General features: G+C 36.5%; 1 protein-coding gene and 1 long non-coding RNA gene across 3 annotated transcripts in view; one reads left to right on the forward strand and one right to left on the reverse strand.

Annotated features, from left to right (window-relative positions):
* Positions 1-18088, reverse strand: part of LOC121726317 (synaptotagmin-10-like) — a 121450-nt gene that overhangs the window by 2322 nt on the left and 101040 nt on the right. The window contains exon 8 of the mRNA XM_042113631.1: positions 14743-14863. Coding sequence (XP_041969565.1) covers positions 14743-14863 — 121 coding nt within the window. The remainder of the gene's footprint in view (positions 1-14742; positions 14864-18088) is intronic.
* LOC121726318 lies at positions 123-16710 on the forward strand. 2 transcript variants are annotated; one of them, XR_006035520.1, is made up of 4 exons: positions 142-197; positions 1138-1143; positions 13487-13491; positions 16699-16710. It is a non-coding gene; the product is annotated as an uncharacterized LOC121726318 (long non-coding RNA). The 2 variants fall into 2 exon arrangements; XR_006035519.1 differs by lacking the exons at positions 1138-1143; positions 13487-13491; positions 16699-16710 and adding exons at positions 7791-7794; positions 14550-14561 and having other exon boundaries at positions 123-197.

The following is an 18088-nucleotide window of genomic DNA, read 5'->3' on the forward strand; positions in this document are numbered from 1 at the left end:
AAAGGCGGATGGAGTCTTATTATACACAGCACTGTGTCATCAGAGTACACGGATGAGAGATGTACCTACACGGTCCGCACGCACACATTCTTACGCTAGTCCGGCCAGACAGGCGTAATGTAATGTGCACGTGGCCGACTCTGAAGACACAGTACTGTGTATAATAAGACTCCGTCCGCCTTTTCTTCTACGTTCATGTCTTTAGCATAAATTATATAGTCACAGTTTAAACTGAGACTGGAAACATCACCTCCGCCTGACATCGAATGAATAAGAGCTAGTCAAAAAGTGAGGTCTGTGTTCATGTAGTGTAAAAACGTCTCACTACAGTTACAAAGGCGTAGTTTCTTTGCGTGACACTGTGTAACTACACAACGAAGTGTAGTTTGACCAACCTCAGTTTCTAATTCGCAGCGCTAATATATAATTACTTTTACATTTCGTGTTATTCCTCAGTAATACGAAGCTTATGCAAAATGTTTGCTCTGCAAACTTCTTGGCACGAGATTAACATAAGATAATATTGTGCTGCATAGTAGCTAATTTATTCCAGTAAACATCAAAAGGATAAAGCCAGGGTGTTTATCGACGTAATAAATTGCTTGTTAGTGCAAAAACTCTAGGGTTAAGGCGACGCCTTGATAATTTGGCTGTAGCGATATCGATTTCTTTCAGCAATGATTAAATCTAAGAAATTAAAGTTCAATGTCAGTATTCACCATAGCATAACACGATTGGTCAACTTTTATAACACGGAATAATCAATCAAAAAGACCTCTGTAAAAAAAGGGATTCTAATTTTGCCAACAGAGGAGAGTGATTTAAGCTTCCAAAATTTGTACATAGATTGGGTCAAGCATACACTATAATTTGCCCATATGCTTATAATATATATTTATGGTTTTTAAATTACGCGACTAAAACCATTTTGTCGCTTACGCCCTTTCCATTTCTTGTTTTCCAATCTAAAACATATCCAACACCGTTTTTACTTTAACGCGGCGTCACCTTAAGAAGCGCTCAGGTTTCAAATGACACGTGTAAAGTTTGTAAGAAATTGTCTATTATTGCCACGTTAGGACCACGTGATTCGTTTTAGGGCGTGTTTAATCCGACACCCTGCGTATTATGTAAAAGGGTTAAGTCTTAGCTCTAATCCTTAGTATTACAACACCAACATATTTAATTTAAGTAATACTTTTAGGTAATGAATGCTCAGATTTTGTAAATTTCTCATGAATAATGGTTAGTAGAATCACAACTTTTTTTTTATCGATTTGAGGCAGTTTAAATAGAATTCTTTGATTTGAGGTGACAGCTGAAATGTATTTCAAGGTAAGACTGGTAACTCCCTGGTTAACTATAAGTTCTGGATATAACAGAAAAACTTTAATAGGTAAATCTCTTTGAGGAACTTATTTTATTCTTCAACTTTGAGTGTAAAAAGTTCTTTTGAAAAGGCTTTGAATGTGGCGGCGGCCAATATCAATGTCGCCACATTCAATGCCGTCCGTATTTCTTTCAGTTTCCTCTCCAACACAATACACTGTGAGGTGTTGTCAGTTAGCTCGCTTTAGAAGGTGCCTTTGTAGCAATAAATAACCACGTTCTACATTACATATTGTGAGAAAAATTTGAACAAAAAGTCTTAGCTTTTAACGTAGGAGAGCCATGCTTCGGCACGAATGGGCCGGCTCGACCGGAGAAATACCACGTTCTCACAGAAAACCGGCGTGAAACAGCGCTTGCGCTGTGTTTCGCCGAGTGAGTGAGTTTACCGGAGACCCAATTCCCTTCCCTACCCTCCCCTATCACCCTATTCCATCTTAAAAGGCCGGCAACGCACCTGCAGCTCTTCAGATGCTGCGAGTGTCCATGCGCGACGGAAGTTGCTTTCCCTTAGGTAACCCGTTTGCTCGTTTGCCCCCTTATTTAATTAAAAAAAAAGCTTTTTTTCATAAACTTGAAACTAAACATCGCAAAGGCTACACAGTACATACGATTTTAATTTAAAACTCAACATTACAAAAAGGTAAGTTCAGTGCTCTATTCATTTGTTTTTATACCTACTCGTTGACCAAATAATAATATAATATCCCATTTAGGAGCAATACTAAAATTTACCATAATTTTATTCATGTTGTTATTTTAGAAAAACTTTTATTGTACTCAAAACAATATAATATAGTCCGTATATATTGTTCTCATAGTATTTAGAAAAAACGTTTTGCGTAACTTTTTGTTTGTCTACACTACTATTATAAAGAGGAAAGATTTGATTTTTTGTTTGTTTGTTTGTTTGAGTCGAATAGGCTCCGAAACTACTGGACCGATTTGAAAAATTCTTTTACCATTGGAATCCTGCATTATTTCTGCTGAACATAGGCTAATTTTTATTTTGGAAAAATATAAGGTTCCGTAAGATATTTGGGATTTTCGGACGCAAGGTTTAAAAAATCAACCAGAAAAGTTACTTATTTTGCGTACGCTGCCTAAACTATAAAAGATAGAGGCATAAAATATTCTAAGTAATTATAGATCTTTTAAATATCTACAAAAAAGTCCGCGACACACTATACCTATCTATGTTGAGTGAGGCACAATAACCATTTTTTTATTAAAAAATCTAGAATTTTTTTTGGACTATATTAAAATGCGTTTATTTAAATCATGCTATTGACCCTTATCAAAATAAATTATTTCATCACTAAGTACAGTTAATGTAGATAATATTTGGTCTTTGAATGATTAAAATTGGACGTTTGGTTTTAATGTTATGGCGAAATTAAAATATTACGATTTCTGCTGCACGTTGCGAATTGGGCGTCAAGGCGCGATGCGCGGGTGTGCGTGCGGTAGGGGAGAGATTTAATTATCAGTGCCACAGACTCGCCCGGAGAGTCCACGTAAATATTACCTCGATCGTGGGAATCGCAGACACAATAGATTTTCAATAGTTATGCGACAGCCGGGTGCTGCTTTATTGATTTGATATAGACTATCGTGCTTCATTATTATAATCCTAATTTCAAAAAAGCTTTAAAAGTTATGACTACGAAAGTAATATTTTTAGAACTTTTTAAAATAAGTTTTGAATGACTATTATTTTTGATTGCTATTATAATTAATTAATTTCTTTAACTATAAATCTCCAATAGCGGCAGCCGGCTGCCAGCATAACAATTGAAGATCTATTGTGTCTGCGATACCCACGATGCCGATGCACGAAGTATTAATGCATATTTTTTAATCCACACTATTTCTGCTGAATATAGGCTATATTTAATGAGAGAAAAAAGGGAACCGTATTAAGTGTTAATAATTGTGTGAAAAATCTACCAAAATATTCCTTCTTGCTTATGCTTTATAAATTATAGACTATACTTACTTATCGTAAAGTGATGTACTATAGTCTTATAGAGGACATTAATATCAACGTAAAAGTCCGCGATATCGTATGTCTGACTACTACAATTATTATTATCTTACAATAACTACTTTTTAATCTAAAAATATGCAATAGTAACGTTGCGCTGGTACAAACCATGCCAAACTACTTATCAGCAGGTATTAGTACTTACCAGATTTAATAATAATTAATAATTCAGCAACTTATCTAAGCGTCACTGCAGTCAGTGCAGCGCGGCGCGCGGTGCCGCAGAATAATATTTCCGTAGCGGTGCGGGAGGGGAGTCAATATCACAAAATACAGTACCCGCGCGGCTCACTCGCGCGGTCGGCTCCTTACGCAGCGGTTGTGTGCGCAATAGAGTAAATTTCGTTTGAAAAATTGGATTTATTTTTCAAGTTTTGTATTTAAAGTTCTTTTCAGAACTAAACACATTGTTTATGTACAGTAAGCACTAAATTAATGTATATTATGTTACCTAATGCTTAGTTTTTAAGATTTTTTTATTTTTTATTTTTCTCAGTGTAAGGTATTAATGTATATTGTACATTTAGCTGTCCAAACGGCTTAGTATCGTTATAGTTTTATAGTTTTTTTTTTCGATTTAATATAGGGTGACTCTTTTTTCTGTTCAACATCTAAACAAATAATTTAGTCTTATATCATTTATATCCTATGTTGATTTAGTATTTAGTTTTTTGATAATTTGAAAATGCCCAAAAGATCAAAATCTCAACTTTCTAGAAATAGCTCTAAGGCCAGGGGATGTAAAGCACGTCGTGAAGGAGAATCTTCGTCAGAAACTGAAAATCGTCTTGCAAGTCAGAGAGAATACGCATCGCAATCGCGTGCAAGGGAGTCAAGTATTGAGCGTTCGCAACGGCTTGCTGAACAAAATTTGAGAACGTCTCAAGTCCGCGCGCGAGAATCGAGTATCGAGCGTTCGCGGCGGCTTGAAGGACAAAATTTGAGAACGTCTCAAGTCCGCGCGCGAGAATCGAGTATCGAGCGTTCGCGGCGGCTTGAAGGACAAAATTTGAGAACGTCTCAAGTCCGCGCGCGAGAATCGAGTATCGAGCGTTCGCAGCGGCTTGAAGGACAAAATTTGAGAACGTCTCAAGTCCGCGCGCGAGAATCGAGTATCGAGCGTTCGCGGCGGCTTGAAGAACAAAATTTGAGGACGTCTCAAGTCCGCGCGCGAGAGTCAAGTATCGAGCGTTCGCAGCGGCTTGAAGGACAAATTTTAAGAACCTCTCATGTTCACGCCCTAGAGTCTATTACGGAGCGTTTACAGCGCCTTGAAGACCAAAATATCAGAAATGTACAAGTTCGTGCTAGGGAATCGAGCTCTGAACGTTCCGAACGCCTTCGGAATCAGAGAGAGAGACAACAGACGTTAACGGCTAGAGTTCGCAATCGAGCATTAGCTCATAGTAATAGGTCGGCTTTCAGATACGATCCACAGATTGATTATGCTCAACAGTCTTCCGTCCAAATTGGAGCCATGAATAAGACCTGCCCTAAATGTTCTGCCAAAAAATGGGCCGATGAACCTAATGGTTTATGCTGTGCTTCTGGAAAAGTCAGTCTCCCCAATATTTCAGAGACGCCACAGCCAATAAAAAGTCTTTTGACAAATAATCATCCACTATCTAGACATTTTTTAACCAACATACGTAGATACAATAGCCTATTTCAAATGACTTCGTTTGGCGCAAAAGAAATTAGAGAACAAAATTTTATGCCCACTTTTAAAATAGAAGGACAAGTATATCATCTTATAGGTAGTCTTTTACCACCATCAGGCCAAACTCCGCAATTCTTACAGATTTATTTTATTTCAGACGTAGATCAGCTATCGTTGCGATCAAACGTAGCTCCAACGCTAAAAATTGATTTAATTAACGAACTGCAGACCACACTAAATAGCCACAATGTATACATACAAAGTTTTAAACAAAACTTTGAACGAAACTGTTCCGAAAATCTGAAGTTAATTATTTATTCCGACCGTCAACCACAGACAGCACACCCGGGCAGATATAATGCTCCCACTGTAAACGAAGTAGCCGTTCTCTTGGTCGATGAGGAAAAAGGCCCCAGAGATATCGTGCTGCACGGCAGAGACGGCCAACTTAAAAGGGTTTCGGAGTTACATAGATCTTACGATCCACTTCAGTATCCCTTAATGTTTGTAAAGGGAGACGACGGCTATTATTTGACTATTCCTCAACAAGGCACAGCTCGGAATAAAACTGTGACATGCATGCAATTTTATGCATTTAGATTAATGGTCAGAGATGGTTTCAATCCGCTGCATTTCTACAGGGATTTATTTAGCCAATATATTGTTGATATGATGGCAAAGATGATTTCGGAAAGATTAAATTACATATGCCGTAATCAATCTAGACTAAGAGCTGAAGAATACATTCATCTCAGAGACACTTTAAACCAGGACGCAAATGTTGACCCATCAAACATCGGTCAACGCATCATCTTGCCGTCTTCGTTCACAGGTTATCCGCGTTATCTGCACGAAAAAACGCAAGATGCGATGACTTACGTCCGCAACTATGGGAGACCAGACTTATTTGTTACTTTTACGTGTAACCCTGAATGGCCAGAAATAAAAGCGGAACTATTCACCGGACAGCGATCTTTCGATCGTCATGACATCATTTCAAGAGTATTTCATTTAAAGATGAAAAAATTCATAAAATTATTTACAAAAGATGAAATATTTGGCAAAGTGAAATGTTACATGGCAAGTGTCGAGTGGCAGAAGCGAGGTTTACCACACTGCCATTTGCTGTTTTGGTTAGAAAGAAAAATCCAGCCAGATGAAATTGATAGTGTCATAGTCGCCGAACTGCCCAACCAACTAAACGACCCAATTTTGTACGATATCGTGACTAAAAATATGGTGCACGGTCCATGCGGAGACCAGAACTTAACAGCACCATGTATGAAAAACGGTATCTGCACAAAAAAGTACCCTCGATATTTCATCAACGATACCCAAACCGGAGAAGACGGATATCCAGTTTATCGTCGTCGTGACGCCGAGAACGGAGGGCAAACCGCTTCGCTAAATATCAGAGGAAATACGTTCAATATAGATAATAGGTGGATTGTCCCTTATTCTCCATTATTGTGTAGGACGTTCAACGCGCACATAAATGTCGAGTACTGCCACTCAGTTCAGGCCATCAAATACATCTGTAAATATATAAATAAAGGATCAGACCAAGCTACTTTTAGCGTCAAAAATCCAAATGATGAAGTGGAAAGCTATGTAAATGGTCGGTACATAAGTACATCGGAAGCCGTTTGGCGAATTTTAGAATTTCCGATTCACGAGCGACATCCTACAGTGTTGCAGTTAGCCGTCCATTTAGAAAACGGCCAAAGAGTGTACTTTACTGCAGAAACGGCTGAGCAAGTGGCTCAAAACCCACGGAATACTACTTTGCTGGCTTTCTTTAAGCTTTGTAACGAAGATGAGTTTGCGAAAACACTCTTATACCACGAAGTTCCGCAATACTACACATGGGCCAATAATAAATTTGCAAGAAGGAGGCGTGGTGAGAACGTAGTCGGACATCCAGGTATAAAAAAAGATGCCGCTCTAGGAAGAGTTTACGGTGTACATCCTTCTCAGTCAGAATGCTTTTATCTCAGGATGTTGCTACATCACGTACGCGGGCCCACGTCATTCGAATACTTAAAAACCGTTGACGGAGTTCTCAAAGAGACATATCAAGCAGCTTGCCATGATAGAGGTTTATTACAAAACGATGACCATTGGGAACATACTTTGAGAGAAGCATCGCTGTCGCAATGTCCAGTGCAATTAAGAGAGCTGTTTGTTGTTATACTTTTATTTTGCCAGCCATCGGAACCATTAAAACTATGGGATAATTTCAAAGACAACCTATGTGAAGATATCAGACATAGACTAAGACAACAATGTCAAGATTTCAACTTACCATATAGTGAAGACATTTATAACGAAGGTTTGATACAAATCGAAAATAAACTACTGCAATTAAATGATAAAAGCCTAAATGATGTTGGTCTACCTTCTTCAGTTCGTACAGAACACCATGCAGCGGATACAATGGCACACCACTATAACATGAATGATCTGACCTCTTTTGTTAATGAAAACTTGAAAAAATTAGTCCTAGATCAAAAACATGCTTTTGAAACTATAGTCGATAGCGTCAATAATAACAAAGGAAAAATTTTCTTTTTGGATGCCCCAGGGGGTACGGGAAAGACGTTTCTTGCAAATTTATTACTAGCGAAGATAAGACAGTCAGGGAAGACAGCGATAGCGGTTGCTTCATCAGGAATTGCGGCAACTCTCCTAAAGGATGGTAAAACTGCTCATTCTACGTTCAAACTTCCGTTATCTGTAAATTTTGAGCAACAATCTACATGTTCTATCCGCAAAAATGGACCTCTTGGTAAAGTACTTCAAGACGCCTCCTTAATTATGTGGGATGAATGTACAATGAGCCATAGAGCACATATAGAGGCCGTGGATAGAACCCTAAAAGATTTAAGAAACTCTTCTGCTCTAATGGGTGGGATCACTTTTGTTTTTGCTGGAGATTTCCGTCAGACACTCCCAGTCATTAGCAGAGGTACGCGAGCAGATATCATCAAAGCTTGCTTGAAATCATCCCCCTTATGGGCGTCAGTTGAAAATTTAAAATTACGAACAAATATGAGAGCTCATCTCCATGGAAATACAAATAGTGATTTATCACAACAACTGCTTAAACTTGGGGAAGGAATTTTTCCCACTCCAACTTTAAGCGGAAATTGTGCAATCCTTTTGGATGAGTCTCTAGGCCAGATAGTCCATAATTTAAATGATTTAATAGATGCCGTTTACCCTGATATAGAGAATTTGCACCAGAAGGACCTTCATTGGTTGTGTTCTAGGGCAATAGTCTCACCTAGGAATGATACTGTCAACGAAATAAACAATCTGATTTTACAAAAAGTTCACGGTGAAATAAAGACCTACAAATCGATTGACACCGTCACTAATATCGAAGATGCAGTCCATTATCCACAGGAGTTTTTAAATTCGCTGAATCCTTCTGGACTTCCACCACACGAACTGACGTTAAAAATCGGAATTCCAATCATGCTTTTGAGAAATTTATGCCCACCAAATATGTGCAATGGGACAAGGCTGCTTATTAAAGAATTAAAGGACAATTTAATTGTAGCTACCATTATCACCGGCCCAGCAGCTGGTCAACTAGCTCATATACCGAGGATACCGATGATTCCAACTGATCTGCCAATCCCATTTAAACGGCTTCAATTTCCGGTAAAAATATCTTTCGCATTGACTATTAACAAGTCCCAAGGTCAAACTTTCAAATTAGTAGGCATCGACCTACGAAAAGAATGTTTTACTCATGGTCAACTATACGTTGGCCTATCCCGAGTTGGAGCTGCTGATAATCAATTTATTTTGCTGCCACAAAATAAAACAACATCAAATATCGTTTACAGGGAAGCTTTAACCCAATTTTAATGGAATCTTTTACGCAAAAAGAAGTATGGTGTAAAAAAACATAAAGCGCAAAAGTACAACAAAAATACTTTATACAAAAACAAATAGAAAATTTCAAAATGTATATAATAGTAGATGTAGGTAAGCATAAAATAATAAAGCATAAAACTAAGTACAAAAAAAAACATAAAATATTTTAAACAAAAAAAAAACATGAAGAAATTGCAAAATATTATAAATAATAGTATCTTCTGCAGGTAAGGATAAAATAATCAAACATAACACTTAAAATATAAAAATATAAAAAAAAATACAATAAAAATGTGTTATATGTACATAATAATTATAATATAGTAGTTGCAGGCTAAATAATGTAAACTATTTTTATGTTCTGCTTAACTTAAAGATTGACTACCTTTATTTAAAAAAAATAATTTAAAAACCAATGTCCACCCGTGCGAAGCCGGGCCGGGCCGCTATATAATATAAAAGAAGTTTCTTCGTCTCATCTAAGGACCAATTAGAGTCAGAAGTATTTTGTTTACAACGCTCACGTTTTCATCGATCATTATTTTTAAGTCACAAATATAATACTAAGCATGCTCATTAGCAGCAAATAAAAGTATCGCTGAGTATTTCAATAAATTCTAAGCAATTATTTCTTGTTCACATAACATAATATCAACACTAGAAGTGGTGCGCTGCTTAAAAAAAAGCGCTCTGCCCGCATAAAACGGTTTTTATGCGGGCAGAGCGCTTTTTTCTCATCGTAAATTTTTCCGTGCCATTTTTAGGGTTCCGTACCCAAAGGATAAAAACGGGACTCTATTACTGAGACTTCGATGTCCGTCCGTCTGTCCGTCTGTCTCCAGGCTGTAACTTAAGAACGGTAATAGCTAGAGAGTTGAAATTTTCACAGATTATGTATTTTTGTTGCCGCTATAACAACAAATACTAAAAACAAAAAAAAATATTTAAGGGGGGCTCCCAAACGTGATTTTTCAAACATTTTTTACTCGGTATCAATGATAACAACAGGTAGGCACTTTAAATTTTCAGAAAAGCCTTTAAACATATGTTTACTTTAATAATTAGTAACAATATTTAAAGTAAACCGGTATACATATATAGTAACAATATTTAAAGTATGACCGGTTTCCGTCCTGGTCATAGCACCGTTACAGCGCTGCTAAAAGTCACTGATGATATACGTCTAGCAATGGAAAATAAATGTATCTCCATTTTAGTCTTACTAGACTTTAGCAGTGCTTTTAATTCAGTAGATTTTGACATACTCCTCTCTGTCCTTCGTTCCCTAAATATTTCCTCCTCTGTGTTAGACTGGTTTGACTCATATCTTCGGGGACGTTCGCAACGGGTCCGCTCTGATGAGGCTTTCTCAGATTGGTGTGACATCGAGGCGGGTGTTCCCCAGGGTGGCGTTCTTTCTCCCCTTTTATTTTCTATTTTTATAAATACTGTTTCCAAATTAATTGCATCCAATTTCCATCTCTACGCAGACGACTTGCAAATTTACCGTCATTCCCTCATTGAGGACATTATTTCTGCAATTGCTGAAATTAATGCCGATCTCAAAAAAATAGCTGAGTGGGCTAAATCATTTGGTCTGATGGTCAATCCAGGTAAGTCGCAGGCCATGATCATAGGCAGTAAATACATGACACAGCGTGTACGTGATGCACCTAGTATCGTATATGATGGCACTGTCATTCCTTTTACCGACACTGCCAAAAATCTAGGCCTAATTTTAGATAATAACCTTGCTTGGACTACTCATGTTAGTGAAGTCAGTAAAAATGTATACTACTCGTTGCATAAGTTGAAGTGCCTCCAAAATTTTTTGCCTTTGAAAACTAAAATCCTTCTTGTCCAGACCCTAATCCTTCCTATCCTAGACTACGCCGACTACTGCTACTTGGACATCACCGAGGAGCTGTTAACAAAACTTGAACGTTTACAGAATCTCTGTATCCGTTTTGTGTTTGGACTTAAAAAATTTGATCACGTATCAGCCTTCAGGTTGAGGCTCAAGTGGCTTCCTATCCGTCTCCGTCGCAACTCCCATATCCTCTGTTTACTTTATAATATTTTGCATAATCCTCTCTCTCCATCCTATCTGCTAGATAGATTTAACTTTTCCCACCCTCCTGAAATCCCGTGCAGATCCAGTGTCAGAACTAACCTCTCCCTTCCATCCCATCGTACCAATTTCTACTCCTATTCCTTTACCGTGCACGCAGTCAGATTATGGAACTCGCTTCCCCACACTGTTCGTGACAGTCCAACTATCGCTGTGTTTAAAAGACGATTGAAAGAGCATTATCTTAATTCTCAATCACCGTAATTTGTATTATTATGTATACATATAGTATTTATTTATTATATTCATATTATTATTTATTGATTTTATATATAGGTTTTATATTATAGTCTTAGTATAAATTATTATTAGTTCGATATTGTTGTATATATAGTTGATTTAGTTTAATTAGTTAATAGCTATTGATTGTGCACGTCCTATCTGCTGTCTTTTAAATTGTATCTCTTCGTAGGGCTGCTGTAAGAGATTTCTTTTAGAAATAAGCAGTTCCTTTGTGTCGTCTTTCTGTGTTAATTATATCTTTATATGTGTTTCTTGTGTACAATAAAGAGTTAAATAAAAAAATAAATAAATAAATAAAAATTTAAGGGAGCTCCTATTTTTGCTCTATAAAGTGCGCGAGTCCGACTCGCACTTGGCCGATTATTTTTAATGAAATCGAAATCGGCCAAGTAGTAGAGCTACCTACTCGATACAAACAAATAAATCTTCTTAATTTAATAACTTAGTGCTTTAGAATATATTATAATAATACCACTAGCCCAGTAAACGAATGATTCTGCTTGGAAAAGTCGAAAGCAGAAATTTTGACTTTGATACTTTGTTAAGACTAGACTAGCCAGAAGACATTTTGAAGATATTTTGAAGACATTTTAAATACATGAGCTCTATACTCTATAATAAAGTAAATAAAATACTAAATATATTTTCCTTAACAAGATACAAACTAAAAAAGTGTTTAAATAAATGGCTAAAAGAATTAAATTACGAAGAAACAGAAAAACTCGTTTCCATCCAATGAATTTAAAATATTCAACCCCATCTTAGTCCACAATCCCCCAACCCCTAAACACATACATAACATATACGGCAATCACATGTCATATTTGTTATATTTTGTATGCCGTAATTAGCCATAGCCTTGTTATTTATATATAAATACATATATTAATTATTTTAAGTTTTTTTTTAAGTTAAGTACTGTTTTTGTTACAACTGTAAGAGGCATTGGTAGCTGCGCTGCAGTTTTACACTTTTGTAGCTACCGATGTCTTATTGTAATAATTGTATTACTATTATACTAGAATATTTGTTATTTATGAATGTTATTTTGTAATGTACATTTGTTTTGTTTAAATAAAATAAAAAAAAATAAAGACTAGTTAGGAGATAAACATACTAAAAGAAGGTCCCGTTTTTTGGTTTTTTGCTTACTCATCAAAAACGGTGCTTCGTACGAAATTCTCTTCTACTACATAATATAAGCTAATTAAATTTTCTCCAACTTTGTCCTTTACACTTTGTATCTATCTCCAATCATTGCCTCGCTATGAGCTTCTAAAATTGGCCGAGTGTGTTTTTTAAGGTTTCGTAACCAAAGGGTAAAAACGGGACCTTATACTGAGACTTTAATGTCTGTCCGTCTTCCTGACCGGCTGTCTGTCTGTTGCCGCTATAACAATAAATACTAAAAACAAAAGAAATTAAATATTTTAGGGGGCTCTCATACAACAATCTTGATTTTTTTTGCAATTTTTTGCTCGATATCTATCATGTGTTAACTTATTTCATTATTCCTTGTTATATTTTATAATAAAACAACAAGATGAACACGCACTAATTTTATTAGGATCACTTCACTGTACCAAAGCACAACACAGAATGAATCTCTTGAGAAGGACTCTGCTCTCCCTCTATTTTCCCCTCTAATTCGACCACCGAAAATGGCGGTTGCTCCTGATTGGTCAAAATATCTATAATAAATAGAAGAGCAGTTTCCTGTTCAAGAAAAACATTATACTTATTACAAATTATAAATTAAAATATTCTAAATATCTCATAAAATATTATACATTTTAATGTAAATAAAAACAATATTAATCAATTTTTATAATCAGGTTAAATAATTTATAAAAGTACCGGAAGTTGCCAAATATTTTAAGTGCATAATTATAATTCCTATAAAATATGATAATAATTATACTCAGTAACATTACACATGGCATAAGGTACGCTGAAATGTTCACAAAATACGGAGTTATATTTATACTTTATTAATTAAAAATAAAATTTAAATAAAATAATTAAAATTAATAATCTTATCTTATATATATATAATTGGAATCTCGGAATCGGCTCCAACGATTTTCATGAAATTTAGTATATAGGGGGTTTCGGGGGCGATTTCTAGAAAATGTCATTTTCATCGGATACCGAGCAAAGCTCGGTCACACAGCTAGTTATATCTTTAAACAAGCAATTCTTGTATGTGTATATATATATATATATATATATATATATATCGTATATGGCAAACTTAAGGAAAGTGTTGTATTTTAGTATATTGTTTCATAATTTTAAGAAATGTATTGAAAACAATAAAACCTTAAAAATCTAACCTTTCCTGGATTTACGGCCGTTCCCAATATTTGGTCTATCTCTGGTTTTGCCCTACTAGAGATAGGAATAGCTCATAATTGACATAAAATATATGTCTCTAATGTCTAATGTGAGCTATTCCTATCTCTAGTAGGGCAAAACCAGAGATAGATCAAATATTGGGAACGGCCGTTAACCGTACAGCGTTACCTTGGAGAATTTGTTTATAATAAGCAATACTAGCGAATGGTGCAATAATACAGGGTGTTTAATTTTTCCTAAGAAATAAAAAAAACACCCTTTATTATTACACCATGCGCCAGTTTTGCTAATTGTAAACAATTTCTCCAAAGTGATATTAAACGAAAAAATTAGGCAAAGGCTCGATATTCAACATTTTATTGTTTTTTGTATGAGAAAAATCAAGTTTGTTGTATGAGAGCCCCCCTAAAATATTTAATTTATTTTGTTTTTAGTATTTATTGTTACAGCGGCAATAGAAATACATAATCTCTGAAAATTTCAACTCTCTAGCTATTATCGTTCTTGAGTTACAGCCTGGAGACAGACAGACGGACATACAGAAGGACAGACAGACGGACAGACAGACGGACAAACAGACGGACAGACAGATGGACAGACAGACAGTCAGGAAGACGGACAGACATCAAAGTCTCAGTAATAGGGTCCCATTTTTACCCTTTGGGTACGAAACCCTAAAAACACACTTTTGAAAATCGGCGAATTTTAAAAGCTCATAGCGAGGCAATGATTGGACATAGATACAAAGTGTAAAGGACAAAGTTGGAGAAAATTTAATTAGCTTTTAACATGTAGTAGAAGAGAATTTCGTACGAAGCACCGTTTTTGATGAGTAAGCAAAAAACGGGACCTTCTTTGCCCTCACCTCAGAGGGGTCAGGACTTTTAGTATGTTTATCTCCTAACTACTCTAAACAAAGTACCAAAGTTAAAATTTCTGCTTTCGACTTTTCCAAGCAGACTCCCATTTTGGGCATTCGTTTACTAGGCTACACATATACCTACATAATAATCACATCAAACTAACCTGACGAGCCATTGATGTCCATCGCCTTGAGATTTCTCCCTTTGATCACAGTGACGGTCAGCCTTCCGGCAGTCGGCAGGTAGCAAAGTGACAGCATCAACTCGCCGAGATCCTTCTTCTCCTGCAAGTATTACATAATTGTGAAAACAGCACAGAGTTTCAGAACCCTATTCTATATCTGAAATTTCGAGTTGATTGCAAGTTATCTTACAAGAGGAGGTAATATTCGACGAGGTAATATTACGACGAGGTAATATTATGATGACGACATAATTATGAGGGTCGGAGCCTCGAACGTCAATAAATACACAAAAACATGCTTATTTATATAATATTTGTGAGTAAAGTATAGTTTTCACAGAGCAAACTGTACTGGCTGCCAATAAGACTGGCAGCCAGTATTGGCTTGGTATATGCCGCGTGAGAACAGTTTTTCAAGCCAGGCCAAACTGTTCACACGCGGCATATTATACCAAGCCAATACTGGCTGCCAGTCTTATTGGCAGCCAGTACTGGCTCTGTGAAAACTATACTTAAGTGACATAAACCTAAAGGTAGCCTTTCAAAGCGAGCGTCTATAATATAAGCGTCAGTGACGCCGCGTCTGTAAAAAATGTATGACTTGGCGTAGGTAAGTCACGTCACAGACGCGTTAATGTCGCTGTGCTCGACTCCAAACCAGTCCAAACTATACAATTTTCGTTGTCGCGGCGTCACTCACGCTATAGACGCTCGCTTCGAAAGGCTACTTTAAACAAAATGAACATTATTACATTTTTTGAGGCATTGTTACATTTCTCCTTAGGGACACATTTAAACGCAAGCAAAGGTTCTGAAAATGATCTATGCGAGGTATTTTTTCAAAAACCTTGATAATAATATTATGTTCTCGAAATTTTCCATTGTTACCGTGTTTTAAATTCCGACAACACACTTGAAAGGACTTTATTTAATCCTGGGATTATATTCAAAGGGATCGTCGGCTTTTGTTGCTGGTCCTTGAGACCAGGGTCGATTATGTTAAGTGATGCGACTCGAGTCGAACTCGACTCACCACTCACCAGTTACGTTCCAGAGCCACTAGAGTGGACGATTCTGTCAAATTTGTCACTGGTTAGTGGTCAGTGGTCATTTTGTATTTGATTACCTATCATTACCCTTTTTTTTCCGGTAAATATTTCTCATTAATTCATTTATATCCTCTGTTGTGCGATTGCGCTGAATATTCCCTGTTTTTTTAGCAAAAAAACACCTAAATTGTGCAAGTCATTGTAAAATAAACTCTATGTATCTCTGTAGTAGCTTAGGTTAGTTTGTTTAAATCGAAAACACCGAATTAAATATCGAAAATTACTTGACCAATTTTTATGTTATTTTGCGCAAATATAGCATTGATATTTGATCTGTAAAACGGACTAAGCTTCTTGGTGCCATAAACTGCAGTTAAATAAACACGAATTTAAAATAATGTTCGATTCTAAAATCTCATGTCACATCACTACGAGATTCGGATCTATTGAAGATTGATAAACGATTCCCGTCCAAAACTCCGAAGGTATTAAAAGAGGAAAATATTATATTTTGAATTGTGGCATAACAAATTCAAGGCTACAATTCAAAACATCATATTTTTTGTTGCGTGAAACGCATATTCTTTGTTGGATCATTTCTATTGTGTTCTCAGTATACTACAGCCGAAAGACGTTAAATTAGCATGGTAGTAAATTTTAGAATAATTTCGAATGTAAATTTATTTCCGGCTGCCGTAATATAATTTATTTGATATTATCGTAATCCCAGGTGGGGTTTACGTCGGACCGCCTTTACCATTTCAATGAGATCTACAGGACTATATTAGTTTGGATATTCTACGGAAGTCGTCCTTATATCATGGGCATAAAGATGATTTAAAAGGTAAAATAACTATGAACGCCTTGCATATTCGTGGGAAAATAGAACTTTTCATAATCATCATAAAGAATAATAGCAATAGCTGTATGGAATCCGGAAATATAAACTACAGTAAATCTCTCATCTCATCTTTCATCCTCGAACTTTCTCTCTCTCTCTCTGCTAAGACAACTAAGCCGGCTTACACAGATGGTTTTTTTTTATGAAATAAGGGGGCAAACGAGCAAACGGGTCACCTGATGAAAAGCAACTTCCGTCGCCCATGGACACTCGCAGCATCAGAAGAGCTGCAGGTGCGTTGCCGGCCTTTTAAGAGGGAATAGGGTAATAGGGGAAGGCAGAGGTGGAAAGGGAACGGAATAAGGGAAGGTAGGGAAGGGAATAGGGTAGGGGATTGGGCCTCCGGTAAACTCACTCACTCGGCGAAACACAGCGCAAGCGCTGTTTCACGCCGGTTTTCTGTGAGGACGTGGTATTTCTCCGGTCGAGCCGGCCCATTCGTGCCGAAGCATGGCTCTCCCACGTCAAGGTACAAAAAAGGCGTATATTATCATTGAATTTGAGCGCTGAACAAGCGTTCCAGCATTCAGTGGAATGTGGTCACCGATGCATGTAATCACGTGTAAAGCAGCATATTAAACTTGATAAGATTTATTTTATCTACATAATATAATTTCAGAATTGCATGTTAGCAACTGCAACCTAAATGAAAACCTTTCATTATTTACACGACGTGTAAAATATAATCAAAGATGAAAAGTAATATACTTAATATTTCCCATTTTAAAGACCGCATCCTTCATTTTTTTTTTTTTTTATATTTATTCCTTTTACAATAATTAATAATGGAAGACGAATACGAAAAGAAATCAAATTCAGAGCCTAACTTGCCAAATACTTAAGACTTTAATACCTATCTATTGCTTTGAGCTTTATTACTTTAATTTGTAATTTAAATCGATATTCAAAGGTCAGTTGTTGAACTCAGAAAACTCTGTCTGTGAGTTCAATATACTGTCTATGTAATGTTTTTAGAATCACCATCGAAGACACCTTGAATTGATATTAATCGGAGCAACGATAGGGTCGTTGCTTTTTACAGAAAAGAATCGTTCTTTGACAATAAATCACCTATCGAGTGGGCTTCGACTTAAGTACTCAAACTTTTTTTGCTTTTAAAACCTCAAAGGTACACGTATATCTTAAAGTCTGCTTGACACCTACCGTTTCTGATGCAGATTTTCGAAATAAAGATTAATATATTCCGCTAGGTATATTAACTTTATGGGACAAACGCATTTAGCTAAAACTAAAGTATAGTTTTCACAGAGCCAGTACTGGCTGCCATACAATGGGAGGAGCTCCGGCGAGTACGAAGGTTAGGAGAGCAGTGGCTGTTGAGGAGGTGGGGTGAGGACCTGGTGCAGGCCTAGTA

Source organism: Aricia agestis, chromosome 4 (assembly GCF_905147365.1).
Source record: "Aricia agestis chromosome 4, ilAriAges1.1, whole genome shotgun sequence".
Classification (NCBI taxonomy): domain Eukaryota; kingdom Metazoa; phylum Arthropoda; class Insecta; order Lepidoptera; family Lycaenidae; genus Aricia; species Aricia agestis.